Here is a 24,895-nt window from a genome sequence, read left to right as displayed (position 1 = left end):
ACACATGAAACAGACAGAGGAGTCACGAGGGGGATGAGAAAGGAACCGATGAGAAGAAGAGCAAGGAAAAAGGAGGTGGTGTGGGCAGACATTTGAAGAGTAATAGGGTTCCATGTTCAACTCTTGCGCTCCACCAGCCTAATGAGGGTACTAATTAAAGCAGAGAAAGTATTGGGGGATGTGCTACAAATTCTTTTCTGCCATTTTGTATGAGCATGTTTCTCTGTATGTATGTATCTGCATTCGTTTTAGTCCTGTTGTTGCATTTCTTCTCTTTTGGGTAAATGAAAGGGGTTCTCCTTTCCTACCACTCTCACTCCAACACCTGTGCTGCTCTCCTAATTCTTCATCTTGCCATCTAACTTTTCCTACCGTCTTCCAGTGTGGTGGCGTTGATCTCGGTGCTGGACGGGCCTGTCCCAGCTCTGTTGAAGGCCTGGACCACTACCCCATACTGAGCAAACTTCTTCAGGTTGTCCAAAGTGTACACTTCACTGTCCCCCGTGGCTTTCATTTCCACTATGCTGTACTGGCCGTTGCTACCTGGACCGTTCTCTCTGTAACCGATCTGATAGCCTCGGATCACCCCATTCTGCAGCTCCTTCTTAGGAGCCTGAAAAAATTGGTGAAAAGAATATTCTTTCAAAAAGATTTGGCAGCAATATACAAGCGCAGATAGAGCAGTAGAAATAAAACTTAGTTGTTGTTTTTTGTGGCATCGTGTGAGCTGTAGACATAAATACGTTTTGTTTTTTTACAGTAGCAATCAACCTTGAAACACAATTTTCTAATATATATGTATTTATTTGTTCTGTTTTTATTGACACTGACTGCTAAATGTTCAGTGTTGTCTAGCTAAACACGAAGCTTTCTAGCTTCTGATCTCACCAGCACAAAAAAATTAAATGAGGATTTTAATTCTGCTCCCAGAAGTAAAATGTTCACATAGATAAAGTGTAAGGTATAGAAATGATCCTGTAGGTAAAAACTGAGAATCTTTGTTTATCTTTAAAAGTACAAAATCACCACTGACAATGAGGGGAACATGATTGCACGTTTAATAATCTTAAATTGGGCTGAACCCTTGATAAACATGTGTTGGCTACATGTTGGTGGGATGGTGGGTTTGCACTGTTGCTTTGCAACTGGAAGGTTTCTGGTTTGAATCTCAGATGTAGCCTTTCTGTCTGGAATTTTTCATGTACAAAAATATGTTAATTGTGAAGGTTCAGCTCTTGTTCCCTAATAGCATGCATCTGCCATACATATAACAGAGAGGGATATAAACATGTATATGTAGTAAATTTCAAAGGCATGTTGCATTGCCTTACATGTACTGTTAACTAAAAAAATCACCTTGAACTTTGATGTTGGTGTTCAAATAAATAACAATAATAAATAACAATAAAAACCTGCTTCAGTTCAGCAGACTAATAAAACAGGAAACATGTACCTCCTCTGAATTTCCCTGAGATATGATATATCAAAATAAGCACTCTCATGTGGAACTATAAGGACTTTTTTTGCAAAAGAATTGCTTAAACACATTAAATTTGCTTGAATTAATTAGAAATTCCAGTCTACTGTGAGAAAAATATTATTTAGAGATTTGAACTTGATTTTTTTTTTAATCATTTAAACCTTTAACCAAAGCAAATGAGAGAAAGTGTGATACCAGTGAGCATTGCTCACTAACTGTCGGCTTTGGAAACAACTCATCATTTCTTGTTGATAATCTAAATATTTTGGTCTGTTTGAACTAAAAATGTGTGTTAAAGTTTAACAGGCATTCAGCTATCAGGACAGCTTTAGATTTTTTTGTGACTGCTCATTGATACTTAAAGTAACTCCACCTTGGGCAGAGGTTCATGCAAAATGGTATTTTCTTCTAATGTGGTATGTAACTGTGTCAATCAGCAGTAAGCATTGTGTAATAATCCGAAAGAGAAGTGATTTTACCCTCCATGTAACTCGTATGCTTTGAGACGTCATCGGCTGGAGGATGACATCCATCGGCGGCCCGTCAGGTGCTGTTGATTGAAATGAAAGTGAAACTGTTAATGTTCAAAGCTCCAACCCATACACATGCAAAACAGAGGCAGAAGTAAGGAAACCAGGCAACATTTGGAAAGAAGAAAACGATTACTTACGTGCTTCCTCAGTGCTGATTGTGAGCTCTTTGCTGGGAAGGCTGCGGCCAATCTTGTTGTAAGAGTACATCCGGATGCTGTAAACACAGGCTGGGTGCAACTCAACAATGTTGGCTTGATTGTTAGTCGGTGAGATGTTCCTGGTTGTGTACATGTGATCCCAGGAATCTGTCAAACATGAGCAGATTTTAAATCTCCGTAAGCTGATACTATTAAGGCTTACATGAAGGCTTAAATTGAGGCTTTTTTTAACTTCTACCTGACTTGTTCTTGTACTCAATGTCATAGCTGGTGATGATGCTGTTGCCATCAAACCTTTGGATCCAGCGTAGGTTCATGCTCCTGTCCTTCACCTCCCTCACTTCCAGTTCAGGGGGATCAGGTGGTTCTGTATTTGTTGGAAAAATAAAGGAAAGGAGTATTTTGCACCACCATTGACAACTGGAGATGTTGCTCTACAGCTGGAAAGCGTCATACAACAAAAAAACATTAGTGGATTAGAAAAGGCAAAGATTTACAGGATTTTGCCGAATTACCTTGTACTGTGAGTTGGATGAGCCCTCGACCTTCTCCATAGGAGTTAATGGCGTGGCAGGAGAAGAAGACAGAATCTCCCCGCTCTGCAGGGTTCAGCTGTAAGCAACAGAACAAACAGGGAAAGGTTATAATCTGCCACAAAACATACATGACACACCACAGGACGGGTCACAAATATCCTCTGCAATGATACAGTTTAATCAGCATTTTGTCTCTGAAAGAAATGGCTCTGTAATGTCAGATATTAGTAATCTAACCTTTTTTAATCCCTTCCCTTTCCAAGAAAGAGTGCTTAAAATGCTTATCCATGGCAGTCAGAATCACTCTAAATGTTACTGGAACTGAGTTACGGGTGTTTGAACACACATTTCTTTCGTACATCTCATTTATTTATTTATTTTTGCAAGCAGAGTCCATTATATGACTGTAGTTCTGACCTATTAGACAATAACCTATCACAGCCTGATGTCTAAACCAGTCCCAGACCAAATGTAATTACAGCACAAAAATGTATGTTTTATAAAGCTTTTTTTAAGGATAAGTCCAGGTGCTTCCAAAAAGCCCTTTCTGGGACATGGGAGCATTAAAGGGGTTCAATGTCGGGTCAATCAAAAGCAAGTAACACTGGATTTATTTCTAAAACATTACATAAAGAAAATTAGCAAGCATCAGACTTATAAGAGAGAATATGTGGAAGCACAGCTGGCAGCTACATGATGATGCAACAGAAATCTGTGGGAATATATTAAAGATATCATTTTTTAGGGCTAAAAGTTTTAATGAACTAGATAGATGGGACCTTTGTCAATGCAAAAAAAATAAATGTTAATTTCCTAAAAAAAAAGAAATGGTAATCTGCAGGTCTAAAACTCGCTGAACAATGAAATATGAGATCAGTTATTGAGCAAATTAACACAAAAATACAGCTTTATGCAGCTTTTAAAAAGTCTCAGTTTTTGTTTGAAGGTTTGAAGCTGAGACATGGGTCAGATGGGCATTCTGACCTTTAGGGTGGAGATGACTTCATCCCCCTTCTTGTTGATGGTGATGGAATATCGGGGGTTTCTCTCTGCATCAATGACTGTGTCTCCTCTCTCCCAGCGGATGATAATGGGCTGTTCCCCGCGCGCTGTGCAGTTCAGCTCCTTGATTTGGCCCTTCCTCGCCATGGTGGTGTTGGGGTGGCTGGTGATCATGGCGGGAACTGAGCAGATTCACAGACATGTGTCAGAGTAATGAATAGTTTTATATGAAGTAATGAGATGAGGGAATGGGGATGTGGTACTGAAAACTGAGGATATATTACAGATGTATAGACATCACTTTTTCAGCCCTCCGTTCTCTGTTGTCATTTCACGCTTCAAGCCTCACTGGCATCCTTACAGTACATCCACCCTATCTATCTGTCTCGTCTTGTTCTCCTCTTTCCATACTTAATCTTTTTTCCTCTTCTGTTCCTTAGACATGGATTATTGATTGAGCGGAGATCCTGTGGTTTTGTTTTCATCACTAATTCATCAGCGTTTTTCCCCACCTAACATTCGGGAGCGCACAGACCGACAGCTGAAACACATAAATCAATAGCAAAGGCATCCCCAGTTAAGGGTTAGCAGGACAGATACAAGATTTTGGTGTGTTCAGTACAGGCCGCACTAGCCTGGGGCAAAAGTGCATCTTAGAAGTGGTGATTCCTGTCAAAAAACCTACGATTTATCTTTGTACCGTCCAGGAGATGTGGTTATAAAAGGAAGTGGGTTTGTGCCAAAGAAACAATGATTGACACTTACTTTTGACAGTGAGGATCATGCTTTTACTGATGTCTGAGCCCACACCATTGGAGGCCTGACAGAGGTAGTACCCCCGGTCATCCTCAAGAACATGTCGGATGAGCAGAGAGCCATTTGACATTATCTGGATGCGGCCAGTGAGGGGGACAGGATGGTACTGTTGAGGGTTTCCGACACCTGCAGGACAAAACACAAAACATGCATGTAAGCATGTCAGCTTCTTTATTTTTCCTTGTTCGTGTGATGATGTTGGAGCTAATTTTACCTTTTGCATGTTTCCACATGACTTTTGGAGGTGGGTAACCCTCCACAGAGCAATTTAGAACTCCAGCTTTTCCGTATATGCAGTCCTGGTTGTTGGGCTGCACCACAAACCGTGGTGGCACTGAGAAAAGAAACAAAAGAAAAAAATGATTTATCGCTGCCCTAAACAAAACAATAGGAAACATTAAAAATTAATTTCAAACTCTGCCCCAGTTCATTGCTGCTGTTCCATTCTCTCCTCTCTCAATCCCTCACCAGTGACAATCAGCTGTCTCTCCCAGCTGACGGTGGCAGCGGCATTGCTGGCGATGCAGGTGTAGTTTCCGTTGTGCTTCAGTGTCACCTTGGAGATTTGCAGGGAGCTCATGAACTCTTTGGTCTCTATTGCGACGCCAGAGGCAGAGCCTGGCACAATGAGCTGGCCGTCTTTGTGCCAGGTGATGCGTATGGGCATGTCCCCAGATGACACCACACAGGCAATGTACATGAGCTTCCCCACTGAGGTAGAGGGGATATCGAAGGGCTGGATCAGCGGTGGTACTGAGGGAGACACAGGAAGAGTGAAGAGATTCAGCGGAATAAAGGCAGCAATAGATGGCTAAGAGTGGCAATGCGGCCATCTGGAGCAATGCTAAAAGAGATAGAGAAGGTCATTGGCCAGTGGGCCCGTCTTTGCCACCACTCCCTTCAGTCTCCATCTCCTGCAGCCCATAATAGCTGCTCTGGTTAGAGTCCAATTGGCAGGGGAAAGTCATTCTGTTGCCATAGTAATGGAGGTTGAGGTGGGGGTACTACAGCTGAGACATCTGGGGGATTTAATCTAGGCTTCATTATTATTCATCTAATTAAATCAGAGACACACTCACACTCAGGCACATGCACAGACACTTAAACACCTCTGCAGCTGCCTTGCTGCCATCGTTAGCGACTCACAGACTAAACAAAATACAGACACAAACATCTAAAATCTAGAACGAGCATTTTAAATCAATCCTATAACACCATCTCCTTATCCATGTTAAAAACCATCAAAAATGACCAGTCTGTTGAGCAGAAAAAAGAAAAAAACACAGCCCTGCCTATTCCAGGGGTCCTTTCTCTTTGCGGGACAGATTGATGTCTTATGTGGACATTTTGTATTTTGTCTTAGCTAAACAGGGTGGACCCATACTTCATGTCAAGCTCATCATTTCAAATATTATGAGTATATTTACTTCTCAGAAACCCAATGAACACCCAATGAATCCATCTCTTCACACTTACCTTTGACAGTGACGTGGACAGTCTGGTTAATTGAGACCTGGGGCTGGATCAAAACGCTACACAAGTAAGTCCCCTCATCCGCGCCCTTCTGCACATCCGTAAGCCTCAGGGTACCGTTCTCAAACACCACTTGACGATGATTATCAGGCAGCTGCATACCATCCTTGAGCCATTTGATGGAGTAATACGGGTACCCAATCACACGGCATGTTATATAGGTGTTTCTGCCCGCCACTGCAGTGATGTCTCGCATGGGTCTAATTCTAGGTGGACCTGGAGACACGGGGAGGAGAGGGAGGGGACGGAGGGAGGAGACCGAGACAAACATGGAGGCCGGAGAAGGGGCAGATGAGGTGACGGAGGTCATGGCAGAAAAGGGGGGCAGCCACGGAGATGGAAGGTGAAGTGATAAAGGTTGAGGGATGGAGTGATTGGGGCAAGTTGACAGGTGGAGATAAAGGTTAGTTACCCCCTCTTTGCTAAAATCTGATTGAGGGTAATTGTTGATTTTAGACTAATTGTAGATTCTATGTATCTAAGTGACTTAGTATAGATAGATAGATAGATAGATAGATAGATAGATAGATAGATAGATAGATAGATAGATAGATAGATAGATAGATAGATAGATAGATAGATAGATAGATAGATAGATAGATAGATAGATAGATAGATAGATAGATAGATAGATAGATAGATAGATAGATAGATAGATAGATAGATAGATAGATAGATAGATAGATAGATAGATAGATAGATAGATAGATAGATAGACAAATAAAGTTATCTATACTTCTCACTAGCCCCTGCATGTTTGTATAGTCAGGTGTAGAGTGCATTTATATTGAAAAGCAGACAGGCACCTCTTACGTTTATGCGCGCTTGGTACTCGGCGCTACCGGCCGAGTTGCGTGCGACGCAACGATACACTCCTCCATCTCGAATCAGCGGGCTGCTGACGTTGACATGTGACACGGTCAGGCCGTCTGACAGGGTGTACTGGCTGGTCTTGTAGGTGGAATCTCGTACCACTGGCTCATCGTCTAGCGTCCAGGTGATAGAGGGGGGCGGGGCTCCCTTGGCGGCACACATAAGAGAGAAAGGCTCACCGGGGTTCACCACCCGCTCGCTAAAGGAAGACACAATACGAGGAGTCCCATCTGAGAGGGGACAGAAGGCAAAAAAAGGTGAAAACAGAGAAAGGCAAAGAGGAGGATGAAGCCATTTATTAAACCAAGAATTTTTGTTTATAGGATCTGCACATGTTTCCTGACCGTCTCTGTTCACGTACCCTCAAGCAGAATAATGGAAAAGTCCTGAGCAGTGAGGCCCTTTCGGGAAGCAAAGCACTGGTATGCCCCAGAATGGAACTTCTGTGCTGCAGTGATCTGCAGGGTGTCGTTGTGTTGTCCCTGGATGGAGATGTGCTGGTCGGGGACGATGGGCTCCGTGTTCCTGTACCAGGTGATGGTGTATTCTGGAGAGCCCTCTACGGTGCAGGTGAAGAACAGTGTGCTGCTGATGCCCGTTTTCAGATTCTTGGGAGACAAGGTCACTCGCAGGGGATCTGAGGGACGAATCAATTAGGTCAGAATGTATGTTTGCATGTTTGAGCACACATGAAGAGCAAAACTATGACATGAACATTTTCTTTTGTTTAGTTCATAAATTTATTGTATGCTAGCATATATTAGTGTTAGTGGTAAAACCATTGCAAAAGCAATCCATATCTTGCAATTCAAACTCCCTGAAATAAGCTTTTGATCATGGATGCAAGAAGAGTAAGCAAAAAGTTGATTATAGTCTGCCAGTTTACCTTTCTTCTTACACATTTTGTTACATATTTCGCACAACAGCCTTGCTGTATCTTTGCATTAACTGAGTAACTCCAAAACCATTAAATTGGACTAAGATTGCGACACACTGATTCACGCATACAGTAGGTGTTTACGTTCAAACAGACGGGCAGAGAGGGCACAATCAGCAGTGGTGACTCAATCTGTTCGACGCACTCATTAAAAAAGCAGCTGGAGATATCACTTCACATCTCTGTCCACTTGTGTGTGTATAAGTGTGTCTGTGTGTTATAGAGAGAGTGTACGCGTGTGTGTGTGCAAATGTCAGTGAGCAATAAGACAGCTGGTGGTGTATGCTGGGGGGCATCGCTGTGCCTCCCAACCCCCCCTCGCCCTGTCAGAGTCACAGAGTGTGCTACCATGATGTGCCCACTGGCAAAACCTACTGCCTCTCTATTCTCTCCCTCTGTCTCGCCTCTTTCTCTTTGTTTCTTTGTATACTTCACACAATGTACATTTATCTCAGCCGCTCTTATTATGCTGTTACTACCTTGTCGATAATGTCATTCCAGCACTGTCTGGATGCCTGATTGTCCCTTGCGTGACCCCATGTCTTCATTTCTATCTCCTTCAAACTCCTTCTCGCTGATGGTGAATTATGCTGGCAGTTGTGTTATGGAGTCAGACTCTGCGATTTACTGCCCTGTCTCCCTTTTTGAGGTGGATATGATGAGGCATCGAACATACATTTGTCACAGACAACACAAAATGGAGCTTACTTTACATGTGTGCCTCAAACCAAAAGTAACAGACTTTATTAATGTGTCCCTCTGCCAGGTTGATTCATTGACAAGACAGCGTGAGAGTCTGTCAGGTTTTTTGTGAGTGTGTGTGTAGTGCTGCTCACACACCTATAACGTGAAGCTGTCCAGACACCTCCTTTGAGCCAAAACTGTTGGTGACCTCGCAGGCGTAGCTACCGCTGTCCTCCTGCCTCAGGTCACTGATGGTCAGCCCTGTCAAGCGCCGTGTCCAGCGGGCATCTGAGGGCAGCGGGCGGCCATCTTTCAGCCAGCGCACAGTGGGGCTGGGGTAACCACCCGCTATGCAGGGGAGTTCGATGCTCTGGCCTGCATATACCTCCCCTGCTTGGAAACTGTCCAGGATGGTGGGCGAGGACTCGTTGGGATCTGGAGAGCAGAGACGGGGTTATTATCTTTTTTGTCAAGACAAAGAAAAATAAAACAAAGCACAAATGTAAACCGACACCGATGTGCTGCTCACCCATTACAGACAGTCTGGCTCCATTGCTCTGCCGTGTCTCGCCACTGTACTTATGCTTGGTGATGCAGCGGTATGTGGAGAGGGCATCCTCTTTCTGAACATCAGAGATGTAAAGAGCCCCAAAGGATGTCAGCGAGAACCTGTTACCTGAAGAAGACAAAGACCAACATCAGGTACAGTAACGACAAACAGGAGCACCCAGTAAAAGAAAAAAAAATAAACTTCCCCCTCCTCCCACTCTCCCTTATGATGATTATTCTGGTACAAATACATTGTGTTTTTTGTAAAACCATATTGGACTAAGAACAAACAGCTGCCTGAACAGTTGGCACTACCTGCCTAATAAAGTTGCCTTCCAAACCCTGGCGCTCTGTCAAGACCTGGAGGACACACAGCGGTCACCTATACCACACACACGGACAGACCATAGACAGCCTAACCCTCTCCCACACCAAACAGCTCTTCTGTATCACACTAGCATCATAAATACTAATCTAAATACAAATGTTAAACCTTTTGGTTTGTTGACAAAACGGTAAACCAACTATCAAGTGTGCCTCTATGTGATCTGTAACGTTTTATTCGTGCCTTCATGAGATTTGTGGTAATGTAGATAATTCACGATGAGCCCTATCATCAGTGATGTAACTACAGACTTTTTAACCCGGTAAAAAGAGTTTTGCATAAAACACAGCCTTTCAAAGTCCTAAATGCCTTTTAACAAAGTGTCCAGTAACACAGGGATTGGCACCAGGATCTTTTGGCTAAAAACATTGACATTATCTGTACCGGCAGTCTGGGTATCTCCACTGTTAAAAATGAGATTGTTCTGTCTCTCATTCCCAGCTCCCATATCCTGATTTGAAAAAGAACCCCATATGAATTAAGTTGTAAATGTAAAGACATGTTATAAAGCAAATATAATGTAATCACAAACAACCATAAACATATAGAATATAAGTAAAAATCTTACAGTATGTGTGACATGTTCCAAAATGGCTGCCTCAGTACAACAAGGTAAGTTTAGGCTTATAAGCATCAATTATCACCAGTGCTGTTTCGCATTCAAACTGCAGGAGTGGCCGCTTTCAAGTGCACCTGTGTATTTATCAGCATCAATATTTATCTACAATGCAGATGGTTGAGCTGGTGCACTGAAGGTAGCAGTTACGGACCGAGCATGTCTTTGCATTGAATATGCTGTATGACCCGAGAGGAGGCACAGGCTGCAATTTCACAGCAGCCTTTGTTTGCCCCCCAGAATGAAGCCTTACAGGATAATGAGCACTTTAAGACTGCTACTCCCACAACACAGAAGACTTGCCTGTCACAACACTCTGACACAGGCAGGGAGAGACATAAGAAGGGAGGGGGAGTCAGCTGGATCTGTCAAAGCCACACTTTTTGTAGCTGCCCTCAGCAGAGGACCGAATTCATCCCATCTGCAACCTCTCAAACAACGCTGATTACACAACACCCATCAGATTATCCGTCTCACTATTTGTGCATTTTAACTGAAAGGTTTGTTCGTAGAATTCCTCTCCACGTCTACGCGTGAACCCTCATCTGTTTCACCCTTTTCATCTTTCTCTCGGTCTCTTGCTCTCAGTTTCTAAGCAGAGTGGCAGACGGAGTAAAATATTAATTACTAAATCCTAAATCACTGTGCTCCTCAGCTTTTATTCATGCTGACTTGACTAGATAATGAGGAACAGAGCCTATGTGCATCACACACTCAGACATATGCATACACACACACAGCTGCAGCAAAACATACAAAAATGCATGCACACATATAGACCGTAAAGAAAGAGTGGTTCATCTATTCTTGCTCCTCTCTCGCATAAAGTTTTGCATATTTTTAAATAAATCCGTAATTCATTTAGGGACACCTGAAAGCACAAACTGAGCAATGAATCTCACCAAAAGCTAGAGAAATAAACTTGGGATAGGAACCCAGCACTACTTAATATTGGCGAACCAAGAAACCCAAAGGACCAAAATGTCTCACAAACAGTCAGGGAGAGCTCCTCAGGGACCGTAAAGATGAAAAAAAACTTTAACTAACAATAAATGATGCTTTAAAATGTCCTTTTAGTTGCAACAAAGGTCTTTGAAGGAAGCTACACTGGATGGTGACATTGTTGGATTTTATGAGTTTGATTAGCTTCAATGAGACACACTCATGTGGAAAAAAACCTACATGCAGATGGAGCCCAGATAGGAACTTTTTCAGTCTTTATTTGCAACTGCTGGACCATATAAAGTCATTTATATCTATTCTATTTTGACAGAAAAGCCTAAAAGGAAACTACTCCTGCTGTACAATGAAAACTTTATTTCTGTTTATTGGATTGTACTCCGAACTGAAAAAAAGAGTAATTTTAAAATTCTGTAGTTAACAAGTGCTGCTGCAATAACACACTGACATACTTCATTTTAATGTAAGTGAAAACAGTTTGGGCCTATAATTGCACGATTATAATTAATTCAATGGTGGCTCACATCCATTGACCAGCTACCTATAAGCAAGTCAGTTCAAATCCACCCACAGATGACCACTCAGTGGCGTTGAACTGAGCGGCTATCTGTGACTTAGTGTGAGCCCCAGCTTTATGCTCTGTAATGCATAAAAGGCCATTACACAAATGAATGATCAAAACAAACACATCTTCTGTAATAGAGGTGGGATTTCACCTCTTTTTTTTAAATCCAACAAAATGGCAGCCTCATAGCCACACAACAGATCAGACCTACAGCTATGATAAATTCCAAAGAGGAGGAAATAAAAGGGAAAATAATGCAAATATAAATATGTGTGAGAGAATAAGAAAACATAAAAGCATAATATGGTTTATAAATAGAACATATACTGTAGCCTATGTGGATCCAGGAGTGTGTATTCATTGTGTGTGTGAGTTAGAAGCAGCCTCATTTTCTCACATGCAAATGAAGGCGTCGGCGCAAAGATAACGAGGCCCATATTTCCACCTCCTCAGCGGGGCCATTATTTATTGATGTTCTGCATCTTTCCCCCTCCCTCCCACTCTCACGCTTTCTTCATCCTCTCCCTGTTGCTAGGGCCTTCTTACTGCCATCACATTAAGATTTCGGTGTACTTTCACCACTTATTAAATCGCTACCTGTTTGGAATCACTGAGGACTACAGCAACAGTGTAACCTTTATAGCTGCATGAATACAAAACTTATTTGTGCAAAATGGCTGCAGAAGTCAGTCAAATGGATAAACATTAAAAGGATCAGCATGAAGTTCCTAATACAACTTTTCAGATGCATGTAGCTTTGTAAGCGATCACAAGTATTTTGCTAAAATGTAGCACATTTTCTTTATTGGTTCTCTTTGGGCCTGGTTCTGTATGGGTTTATGAACGTACTTTTCTAGCCTCAGGTTGAACTTGTCTTAGATGGAAAAATTGCTTCACTATTTAGACTAGTCTATTTCACACAAAACTGTCCAGCTTTTTCTTTGTACAACAACAAATAAAATGAAGTGTGCAAACATGCAGCACGAATAAAGTTATTCCTCAGGGACCCCTGTATGGACTCCAAATCTAATCAGTTTGGAAAAGGCTAATAAGCTATCGAACTCACACCCCGGTTTCCTTCAGGTGGATCACTACAATCTGCTCCCTCGAGTCCTCATTTTATTCAACAGAGATGATGGTCAGAGACAGCAGTTTCTTGCCTCGAAGGGCTTACCCACTTAAATGAAAGTAGGTGTGGAGTAGTATGAGGAAGCACGAAGAGAAAATATGCCAAAGCAAAAGAAGGTCAAAGGTTTTATTCATAAATGGACAACTGTGCAAACTGTGATAGAGATACCTGCAGCATAACTTGTTTACCTAGATTATTCTTGACAATGTAAGGTGGGATAGACATTTTACTGTCCATATTATGCGTGCCTGTATTGAGGTGAACTACAACACAGGCTTTAGAATTATACAATATACATTAAAGCATAGCATAACTATACCATAATCCTTCAATAGAGATATCTAATGGGTTTCTAAAGGGTAACCGTGTGGTTTAATCCGTAGATTTTCCCCAAACGCACACACCCACAGTCATTTTAATTTGAAAATTGCATTACAATAACACAAGCTAATTATTCCTCAGGGCAAGAGACTGCGTTTGAGTTAAGAAGAATCATCTGTATTCTGAGTATGACTTTATCAAAATTGCATTCTGTATTTCTGCCTCTTACCGTTGCTCTCTATATCAAGTTGCAGAGAAGAATTTGAAAGAAGGTGAGAAGACAGGAGGAGAGGAGGAGAGGAGGAGCGGATCAAAGACTTGTGACTGTCACAGAAAGAAGACGAAAGAAAAAAAACGCAGCGTATTCTGGAGATATTCTCTGCAGTGCTGGAATATGCTTGGTGCTCAGAAATGCAGACATGATAGGCACGTACACACACTCAAAAACACCAACCAAGCTTAAAATAGGACAAAAAAATATTTCCCTGCTGGCACAAAAAAAATAATAAACTACGGGTTAAAATTAGCACCACAGAGTCACTGAATGGCAGAAGTCCAGTCTTGTGGAAGAGGAACGTGTTAAAGTGGAAAATGAGAAGCATTGATTAAATTACTTCCTTTTGATAATGAGAAAAGCGAGAGGGAAAAGAAAAGGCAGGAAAAGCAAAAGGAAAGAAGGGGGTTAACTGAGGAGGAGGTAACAGTACATGTCTGTGTTCTCCACTCTTTTATGTAAAAAAAGGGTGTTACATCTATATTCAAAGCAAGAGTCCACTCCAGCCTCCCTCTGCTGTCTCTCTTCTCTCTGCTGTGTACATTTAAATGGCCAAGTAGAAGCAGGTGTCAGCCAAATTAATATATACACTCTCTTGGCTCTTATTCTGCTGCACAATTACTTAACATCTATGATTGGTGCCCTCTTAAATCCTTTCAATTCACATTCAAAGCAGGTTTTATTGGCACAACTGATGTGCCACAACTAATCGAGCAAAGAGAACGGCCCGACCTGCAGCATCTCCTTAATAAAAGAGACTTTGTTAACACAACCAAACTGTTCAGTCCGAGCATGAGTCAATCTGCCATTTAGGTTTAACACTGCCCGAGCAATGTCTGAATCTCAGCTTTCAGCTCCCTCTTTTTCCCACTCGCTTCTTTGTCACTTGTTCATTTTCTGGAAGGGGGTCGAGATGCAGGACGTCGGAAGAAGCCGCAACTCTGTCATGTTTTCATTAAAAAGCCACGCTTCACTGTCTAATCCTAACTGCTGTCCTCTTTCCTAACCAATTCTGACTGCTTACCTCATCTTTCAATCATGTTCTCCCTGCCCTGCCTCTTGCCTCTGTGAATGTTGCGCACCGACTGAGTGTTAGCGCAGACGATGCTGGAAAGTTGAGGGGACATAAGTGTGGAGGGGACAAACATGGAGGTAGAGAGGGGGTTGGGGCAGAGAAGGCAGAGAGCAGAGTCCAGTCTCCACTGAGATGGGACCACGTCTCTTCTGCTCCACTGGTTCCCCTGTCCCAATTTACCCTATGTGACTTTAAACAGTAAACACTGGGGGAGGGGATGATGTGGAAGGCCCTATCGAGAGCCTGAATGGACCGTCAGGGACAGACATAAAACCGATTACATGCAAAAGATGTCGTTTGTGTAGATATAACTCAACACAACGTTGCAAAGGCACCATGTTCTTCCCCATAAAGCCATCCTAACCAGACAGGCCGACGATGCTGCATAAAGCTAAATGGACCATCTCAGATAGAGGCAGCGCTGAGGAGATTAAGCATCAGTGGAAGCATCAGAGGAAACGAGGGATGGAGGGGGAAGAGGGTGGGTGGATGGAAGAGAAATGGGGAGAGATGTAGAAATAGGACTCCATTATTCATGACGTGTGTTTCATGTGCTTGGTGACATCTGGGACAGCAGTGATAATGAGAGTCCCACGAGGGAGAAACCACATACACACACATCCCAATACACTGCACCATACAGACGCATGCCACAGCGGTCCAAACACCTACCCTTAACTGGATGCCCCATTAACTCCTATTGAACTGTTAATTGTCTGTGCCATAAAGCTTAAACACTGAAGCAACATAGCGCTTGAAAAAAGTCCCCGTAAAAGTAAACATCCGGCGGCAAAAAGCTCCCGCTCGTCCACCTTGTTTTGATTTAGTTGCAGATAAGAGACAGAGTTGGATCTACATTCTACCATCGTACGTGCACTTGTGTGTGTGTCTGTTTGTGTGTGTGTGTGTAATGCAGTCTACTCCAGCTTAGCCCATGGCCTGGGGCAGAGAGCTGCATTAGCAGCACTGAGTGAGCTGCCTGGTCTCCCCCTATTAGAGTGCTGGTGGCAGAGGAGTGTCGCTGGCCAGCACTGAGACAGACGGAGAGATAGAGAACATAAATGCTGCTACATACACACATCCACACGAACACTTACTGATTTAACGTGTTTACCAGAGAGGACCGTCAAATGACCCAAAACACATTCAGATCAAAACATCAAATAACACCATTCGGTCAAATTAGATAATGGAAATCATCTCCTACTGTACATCATCGTTTAAAAGGTGGCAGTAGCTGATTTTCAGAAACTCTGGTTTAGTTAATGCCTCCAAACAGAGGTACTTTTTCCCATGTTAATGTTGAAATTCTGCAATGTAACTCTGTCTCACACATCGCAGAGACCTCTTAGTGTCACAAATCTACTCAGGAGATGTAGTTTTGAAACTGTGGACTGCATCATTATTTGACGAAATGGCAGCATTTGACATCCTGGGATGAGAACAGGTTACTTTATTACCACTTGAGAGCTGGTGGGACTCAGGACTCAGTTACACTGCATATGATTTGGATGAATGTGAGGACATTGAAGTGTGCACCTTCTCTTTGTATCTGTGTCAAAAGTCCACAGTCCACAAAAGACCCAAGTCAAAAGGTTTGGTAGTCTGCACACTCCAAATTGCCTGTGGGTGTGAGTGGCCGTCTGTCTATATTTGTTGAACTGTACAGGTTTAAAAGAGCCTGAGCCTCCCTGAAACAAAGACAAGAGAGTAATGATGATACACAGACACTCGCTGTTCTCTGGTCTGCATTTATTTCCTCCTCTGCAAACTTTAAATGATTCAAATCAGATTGCTGGTAATCATCAACTACGCATTCACAAGCTTCTTGTTTTTTGAGCTGTGATTACCGCTTTGCTTTAAATCCATGTGTGCATACTGAACTGTACTTTTATGTAATATAAATTTTAAATGTCATTGCCACTGCACAAAACCAACATTTTCAACAGTTTCATCCGTGTTACGTGTAAATGCTTTAAAGTTTATTTAAGACTTCTTCTCTCTTAAGATGGAAACAGAGGAATCAAACTACTCGTGTGCAGTAACCAAAAACTAATAAACAGCTAATCTTTTCCATGACATTAACATTATAAAAGCATTTCTGGTGCTAACTCCTCTGTACGGCTCTCACAACAGTCAATCAGGGTCTGCAGTGTTGATTTGACCTTTGTGTTTGTTTGGATGGCTAATGGGGAGGTGGATCAATAGGTCTTATTGAGAGGTCATATAGGAACATGGCACTCGGATAACCACCAGGGATCCCATTTGATCCCTGATCATGTCCTCTGATGGTCTCTCAACAACCGGTTGTATTCTCAAAAACATTATGAAAAATACATTTCTTCACAGAAGTCACTTAAGAGAATTTAGCTGTGAATTTCAATCTGTGTTCACAAATCACAATGATTGTGTCTATTTTAAATGCCGTTTTGTCTGGCTGTGGCATCACATAAAATGCATTTCATTCAAATGAAGCACTACTATGTGTAATAATCCAATTAAATCTGATATAAATGTGGTGTACAACTCCTTAACTCTCACAAGTTGTGACATTTTTTAAAGCCGGGATTAGAACGAAAGTCACTGCTTTTCATAATGTCAGAAATATAGAAATGAAAAATAAAAATCAGATCAAAACTTCTTGCTAGCATTTCAGTAAATAAGCATTTCCTTAAATACAATTTCTTAGTAGAGCCCACTGTAATCTCCCCACACTAATCCCTCGTTCGTTAGCCTAAACAAAAGAATAGAAGAAGGAAGCAGGAGAAAAAGGGTAAAACCTCTTTACTTAAATCCTATTTCTTACCCCAATCCAAGCCACATAACCTCTCAATCTCTTTTACTTTAAGCCTTGACACAACCCTTCCAGCTTTCCCTTTTCTTAATGACTCAGGATGTGGTTTGCAGAGCAGATTAACTGCTATCCTTTACAAAGACAGTGAGGACAAATCAATGTGTTACTTCACTTCCATGAAAATTAGAAAACAAAAACCTTCAAGTGATGGGAACCATCAGGCTTGAACAGAATCACATGACCTGAAATCAACGGGACGATCAGATACGGAAACTTTTCTATGCATGCTTTTATTGTTGTGTTAGCTTCCTTCAGATGTATTTACCCTGTGTTAATACAGTTTCAACCCAAAGGCTTGCAGGGCTGTTGACTAAATAGAGCTTTTATTTAGGTGTTATCATTTGTTGAAGTTTCTGCAGGTCAAATACATTTATATCAATCTTAAGTACAGGTAAATTTATGTCAATTTATGTACTATTGAAAATGTTTGTACTTGTCATATAAAAATGTTAATCTCTGATCCTGTTTTTAATAGTCTGACTCATGATAGCAACACTGACGTCTTCCAGCATCTCTTGGTCCAAAAGAAATTAAGGTCAAAACCTGTTCTTTCTTGCTTCTAAAAAATCTGCAATGATTTAAGCCCTTTTCATTTGTCAATAATAATTTTTTTAAAAACCTCCCACACTCTTCCTCTCTGTAACTCTCAGCTGCTGTGTGTGCTGCTCTCACACAGCCTGGCTCGAAGGGTGAGATAGTGGCCAGATTTCTGTCAGAGTGATGTGCTCGCAGGGGCTTTCCCATCTTTCCCTCTTACACTGAGTGACACTGATACACTTACACACTGTAAACATGCCCACACTGCATGCATGTGTGTGAGCCTGTGTGTGTTTGATGGAGACACAAAGAGAGAAAAGGCAGAGGGGGGCGGCAGTGACGGCTATAGAGTGTGTGCATTACGTGCGTTAAGTGCACGTGAGCAGGCGAGTGTAGTAGTGTGTAAATAGTCAATAATAGCCGACACTTGTCAGCCCTCTGCTCTGCACACACAAAGCCTGTGGTTGGGCCATTGTTGAACTCCGCCTATCTACGACCCCCGCCCTCCCCAACCTCTATACCCCCACCCCACAACTGGGCCTCTCAAGCAGAGATAATTATGCCTATTGTGCCCCTTGAACACACAGACAACACACAAGCACACATACAAACTCGCACACTTATTTGTGCTAATTAACACACCCACCCACGTGTCTACTCAACCTAACTGAGTAAAAGATGGCTGCCAGCACCCCATCTGTTCCTGCCCTGCTCTCACTCGCTCTCAGCACATTGGGGCAAATGTGAGACGAGCAAAAATATCCAGTGAAAGATGAACTGAAAGAGGTGACTAACTGTAGAACAAGTGGCACTGACTTTTTTGGCTTTATTTCCACCCTTTCCTGTTTATATGCCATGTGTTTTGCAGAAAGAGTCTCACAGTTAAGTTTAGGTGTTTCTGCCATGTTTATATGTGCATGTGCATAACAGCAGCACCTTCATCTGCATGATTACACCCACTAACCCCCACCTCATCGCCTGCTGTGTGCCACATGGGACAGAGACAGGGGAGAGATGAGCGAGGGATGATGAGACCCAGTGGTGGAAAGGGGGGCAATAGTCGATGGGGTTGTGTTCCAACAGCCCTGGGGATGCCACGTGCTCCCCGTCCTCCTCTGTCACACAAGGTCCTGATGCACCCAGGCAACCCGAGCACAACAACAGGACAGCCGTCACACAGCAGAGCCGACCGCAGCCTTAATGCACCCCGAGTTAATGTTTAATGAGCCCTCCATATTCAAGCAGCTTCATGCAAAATCTGAAAATGGCTTTATTGTGTTACGTTTGAGGGGTATGTGTGTTCGTGGCTTGTACAGTTGTACTCACAAGGAGCAGGCGAGTGTGTCAAACCAGTGTTTACAAGAGTCCGCATTGTCCCAGACAAGTGTATCTATTAATGTATTCCTGCTCTGAGTGCACAAGCGCAGATTTACAAATAGACAGCGTGTCCTAACACACTGCTGCTCTCCATGAGGTCTCTGCCTTTGTCACCTTTCCTACTCCTTTGTGGAGACACTCCTTTTTTAATTAATGAGCAGTAAAACTTTAGTATGTACTATATGTGGAATGTAATTTTTTTAAGAACGTTTTTCTTTTCTTTGTTGTACGTCAATTTGTGGCTAAAAGAAAATACGCACAGAGGAGGAATACTACATGTTGTTTTCCTTGACTATTTACTCAGGATACACTGCTTAGAAAGGAACAGATTAGTTTATTAATTGACAGAAATCAAATTATCGTTTTTTTTCTTTAAAACTAAAACTCCTCTATAAGGTGTTGTTGAGAGTTTCTGGAGTCAGTTCTTTAGCCTTACAAAATAAATATCATCAGGCTATCTAATATCTGAGGATGTACTTTGAGCTGAGGGACATTATAACAAGCATTTTTTAACCATTATCTGACAGATTAAAAAAAGAATCAGAGAATCAGTTTTGTTACTGTATCTCGCATATCCCACAAACTGATCAACTCAACTGTTGTTTTCTAGCTGTTTGTGTTGATGTGTGCACACGGGCTGTTACTTGTCATGTCTATTGAATGTCCTGACATCCAGCAGGGACCCGAGGGGCAGAGGATCGATCTGTAATGTAGCCTGTAAGTGACCTCACCACCTGGTGACTCCCATCAGGATCTAAGAGGCCTGACTACTCAGCATCTGCACACTGACACAGGTTAAAGCCGCCGATAGCCTTTAACAACAGTGTCTGAGACAGTGAGAGTGGAAAAATGTTTACATGTAGAAGAATAGGTTCATCCATACACTCAGTTTGTCTTTTTCAGCATTAGATTTCACAGCCATGCATATAAAAATTGCTGTGTAAATATAAACAAGAACAAACTGCGTGGCAGGTGGATTAGATAGAGCATGGTTGGACATCTTCTGTGGACCACCATGTGGCTGCAGCCATCTGCTGGTCCAGTCTCTATTCATCAGAGCCACTCATTAGCTTTCTGCTGGTTTGACTGGCAGCCTCGATCTGCAAGCTGAACCCTCTCTGCGTCCCACTCTTGTTTTTATTCCCGTCCACAAACCCTCCATCTCTCTGTCTCCGCTCCAGCTCTCCTCCTTCAGATCACTGCTCAGACTATCAGGCTTCCATTGTCTCATGAGGGTCAATCACACACACGCACACACACACATGCACAATGCCTAACCACAGGAACGGTACAGTATGGGACAGAGAAGTGAGAGGGAAATAGGTCAGTCTGCCTGCACCCCTCCCCTCTCAAACCCCCTCACTGTCCTGGCTGGACGTGAAAGTGGGACAGGCAAGGGGACACAGTTGCACACAAATACAAGCACACGATGCACCAGATGGAGAACATGTGTGTTTGACAAAATGGAACCTGTTGGGGGTCAAAGGGCATGGCTGCGTTGTGTTATGTCATCAACTCAACCTTCACATCGGTATGTGATTGTGCTACTGATCAGAGTTTGCACATAATGACTCCACTGTGAAAATATGGGTATATGGAGAGAAAATTGAGTAGATACTTTGAATTCTTAATTCAAAGGCAACAGGGCTGTCTAGTCATTTGTGTATTCTTACATTGTCTGCAGATGGTGGGAAATTACGGAGGAGAGAAAGAGGAAGGAACTGTGGTGGGATTCAGCCTGGGGTCAGTGGTGGCACAAATGTTCCTTTGAAGGTTGAGGGGCTTCAATAGATCACTAATCTGATGTACCGTAGCTGGAAGCTAAATAGTAAATGCATAAACAGGAAGGCAGTTCTGTTCTGTATTTTGAAACTAAATATCTTATATCGCTCACCAAGGCAGGAAAGTGAGATGGACTGTTGCAAAATGGATTTTCCTCTTTTGTGATGCAGCCATGCAACCAGCCAATCAAAGCTCACCTGGTGATAAAAGGTTGTTTCAAAAATTCAATTGAAAGAGGTCAGTGATGGTTGAATGCTTTGATTTGCTGTTTGCAGTCAGCTAACAATGTTCCTCTTAATCAATACAATAACCAAACAATATCCTGGGTGCTTGCTAACATGGAGACAGATAAGAGGGTCAGTTCTGAGTAAAGAATAGTGCATATCATTTGTGTGTATCGTGTGTGTATCGTTTGTCTGTCACTGTTGTATTTAGCACTGGGAGTTTTTTCTGCCCTCTCCCTCTGCTCCTTTGCACCCATACAGGCCTTTTTGCTTGGTGCATTTGCTGCATTGTCTTGACTGTTTTGATTGTGTCTGCGTTGAATAAAAAGCAGGGCTGATTAGGTTCAGTGGAGGTTCATTACTTCTGCTGCTGAAGCCCTTCCTGCTTCCTTTTACTCACTAAATTGCATTTAATTTGGGTTTTGTTATTGTTCAGATAAAAGTCTTATTTTTCTATAAAGTCTAGAGCTGTGTCAGTCTCAGCAGCAGCTTCTTACTCTAAATATGACTTTACAAGTAAAAAATAATGGCACGATTATTTGAGGGAGTAAGTCCGAGTGTCAGCTTTACACAGTGGATTTACAGCAGTTCCTCCAGCTGTGTTTCTTAGGACCAACTCGGGAGATCGTGACAAGCAAGACAGGCAATCAGCCACTCACATGCATGCAGAGAGCTTTCAGTCACAAAATCAATTTTAATTTTCACATCTTCATTAGATCTATCCAGACAGACCATCGCTGGACAAGCAGGGCCAGAGAAAAGTAGAGAGATAGTTTGAGATGGTTTGCAGACGAGTATGAGACCAGCATCAATAATGTTTGCAAGCGGACTGTTTACATAATCTGATGTATCTCTTTGGACATTCACTGCATGTGTCCGTGTGCATGTTTGGGAATAAATTTGATGCATCCATGAGATAGTCCAGTCACAGTGTTCAGATCATGAGCTTTTCTGCGCTTTGTCTTGATTGGTTGTGAGGATGATGAGGTCACCATGTTGATTAGCGGGTCAAGGTTGAACACAACCCCACTGCAAGTTTTTTCGTTGCTTGTGAGTGCCGCGGTTGTAAGGACACAAACGCTGTTCAGTGAGCAGCTCATCATGTTCAGTCTCTGATTATCACACTCACTGCTCATCAACTGACCTATATACCCCTAATTACGCACACAAACATAAGCACACAAACATCGCATACATCAAAATCATAAATACACAGAAAAATGGCCCTCTGAACTGGATCATGGGAAGTTGTGTTGTCACTGGGAAGCAAACGTGACATCAATTACTCAAAATATAAAGAGTTAACGAGTCAGGATAAGGAAAGCTAATGAGAAATTATGATGACAAACTAAAATAGAAAAATTACATAAAAAGGAGAGTAGATTTATAATGTCGTTTAGAAACAACAAAAAAACACAGATATAAAACACTTACAATAAGCAATTCTGTTGTATTTTTCATCCATTCAGCTAAATAAAACATGAATTTCTAAACATTAAATGTAAACCATTTAATGTCCTGCTCTACCATTTGAAGAGGAGGGATTATGGAAGTAAACCTTCCTGAACCATCTATATCACTTGATTTAGATATATAATGCAAAATAAAGTATACATTATGCCATTACTTTTTGAAATTTATTTGACAGTTTTACTATAAAGCATCACCCCAAACATTTGTGAAAAAAGCAATGATTCCTATCATTATTGCCCCAAGGGAATGAAAAAACGCCTTTCTTTTGCTTTATATTTTTATATTGTGAGGGACTTGAAAGGGTTAATGTTGTATGACTGTCAGATAGGTAAAAAAGGGTAAAAAAAAATAAAAACAAAGTCCAGTAAAATAAACTATGCATGCAAACTAAACCTGAAAAATACTTTAGACAAAAAGTCTAAAAAAACCCTGCAACCTTGGTGCATGTATATGTGCAACACAGTATCTGTGTGTTTTGCATACATATAACATAAAACACCATCTGCCAGGACCTGGGGCCATTCTTGCCCTACTACCCTCCTTGCTTCTCCTCCTTTGGTCTGTTTTTTCTTTTCAAACTCATTCCTCTCTCCTGCATTGTTAAGGCAAGGGTTTTAGATGCAGAGAATACCCATCTCAAACGCTAATCACAAAAGGAAATACACATATTGTATTTATAAAGACCTAGGTAACAGATATAAAGACATAGCTGAACATTTTTCTTCCTCTGTCTTTCTCTCTAACACAAATGAGGTTAATGAAGATGAATGTGAGGGCACAGTCCTATTGACATCCTGTGTCTCTAATTGTGGCCCTGTTCTTCAAGGACATGGTGGCAAGACAAGCAGGGACTGGACAGAAATAGATCTGATGAGGAGAAACTGTGGAACAGTCATGCCACTCGGAAAGAGAGCCTGCCTTTCGTTTTCTTTAGTGTCAAGCACAATTACAGGCAGGACTTGACATTAGCTAGGGAAAATTGAATATGATGAGAAAAGCAGTGAAAGGAGAGGCAGAAAGAGGGAAATGTCAAAAGAAAACAGGAGCTGGATGAAGTAGAGTGAGGGAGGACAGACATGCAGAAAAGAGGGGGAGAAGGAGGAGGAGGAGGCGGGCGACCAGATCAGTGATCCAGAACAGTAAGCAGACAGAAGACACACGTTAAAAGTTCGGTCAAGCACAGCGGTGCATCAAACCCTCCTTCAGACACAGACATAGAAGATGAAGACAATATAGGACCTAAATCTAACACTGTCAAAGCAATCAAAGTGTCCACCCCCAAGATGCCGCAAACTGGTTTATGTGCCCTACCTGGAACAATGGAGACAGTGTCTCTTTCCCAGGACACAACGCTGACATACTCCTGCACAGCAGCAGGGATGAGGCACTTGAACACAGCTACGTTGCCCCGCATTGAGCGTTGGTCCGCAACCCGCACGGTGTAGGGCTCCCTGAAAACTGCAAGCACAAAAACAATATTACAAAAAATGCTGTCCAAATATTATTTATTCAGTTTTTCCAGCAAGGACCCATTCTGTTGTCTTAAACTCAGGAGGATGCAGGTTCTCATAAAATAGTCCTTGGCCTTCATGTGAAGACATATTCTTTGTTTCTCAAATGCTACTTGCCATGAAAAGCCTGTGCTTAGGTTCCATACTATCTACACAAATTATTCCTGCTCTTTACATTTATACACTGGAAATCCCTGGACTGCTTTGGTGTATTATTTAAACACTTCTAATCCAGCCTCTGCTTTCACCATAAATGGCACAGGCCGACATTAAACAGGATAAACATGCAAGTTATTTTCTAGCTCTGCCGTGACATCATCAAGAAACAATTTCTTCAGAGTACAACAGGGTGAGCTGCAAAGCCGATGGGTTATTGGTGCTTTGGTTTATCTAGGTTTGTGCAATATTTTACACTCTGTTGAATGAGCAGAAGCTCATTAGCAAAATCACATGAAAGCTGGGACGTATCTGAAGGTTGCTAAGAGACTGGTTAGGAATCCCTTGCTTGGTAACAGACATGAGGACAGCGAGCACACATTCCTGCTGCAAGTGCACGAAAATGTACATATTGTTTAAATAAATTAATACAAAAAAAATGATCTGTTAGTTGGTAGCCATGAAGCAATACCTCGGATATGTGTTATGTCTGCCAATGATTGCTCAGTGGCAGAGGAGAGGTGCAAAGACTATAACCTCAGCATCGGATTCTGT

General features: G+C 42.1%; 1 protein-coding gene across 2 annotated transcripts in view; it reads right to left on the bottom strand.

Annotated features, from left to right (window-relative positions):
* LOC140279539 (cell adhesion molecule DSCAML1-like) overlaps window positions 1-24,895 on the bottom strand; it is a 52,268-nt gene that overhangs the window by 13,426 nt on the left and 13,947 nt on the right. Inside the window, exons 3-17 of one of the 2 annotated variants that reach the window (XM_072374692.1) lie at window positions 23,985-24,131; window positions 9,082-9,228; window positions 8,709-8,987; window positions 7,293-7,568; window positions 6,865-7,161; window positions 6,002-6,274; window positions 4,994-5,278; window positions 4,740-4,859; window positions 4,475-4,651; window positions 3,692-3,891; window positions 2,687-2,783; window positions 2,410-2,538; window positions 2,151-2,318; window positions 1,960-2,030; window positions 373-613 (exon numbers count right to left, since the gene is read on the bottom strand). In XM_072374692.1, coding sequence (XP_072230793.1) covers window positions 373-613; window positions 1,960-2,030; window positions 2,151-2,318; window positions 2,410-2,538; window positions 2,687-2,783; window positions 3,692-3,891; window positions 4,475-4,651; window positions 4,740-4,859; window positions 4,994-5,278; window positions 6,002-6,274; window positions 6,865-7,161; window positions 7,293-7,568; window positions 8,709-8,987; window positions 9,082-9,228; window positions 23,985-24,131 — 2,907 coding nt within the window. Of the gene's footprint in view, window positions 1-372; window positions 614-1,959; window positions 2,031-2,150; window positions 2,319-2,409; window positions 2,539-2,686; window positions 2,784-3,691; window positions 3,892-4,474; window positions 4,652-4,739; window positions 4,860-4,993; window positions 5,279-6,001; window positions 6,275-6,864; window positions 7,162-7,292; window positions 7,569-8,708; window positions 8,988-9,081; window positions 9,229-23,984; window positions 24,132-24,895 lie in introns of those variants that run through there. The other variant, XM_072374691.1, reaches the window with a different exon arrangement.

Source organism: Leuresthes tenuis, unplaced genomic scaffold (assembly GCF_036924035.1).
Source record: "Leuresthes tenuis unplaced genomic scaffold, fLeuTen1.0.hap1 SCAF_21, whole genome shotgun sequence".
NCBI lineage: Eukaryota > Metazoa > Chordata > Actinopteri > Atheriniformes > Atherinopsidae > Leuresthes > Leuresthes tenuis.
This window is presented reverse-complemented; position numbering and strand designations above follow the sequence as displayed.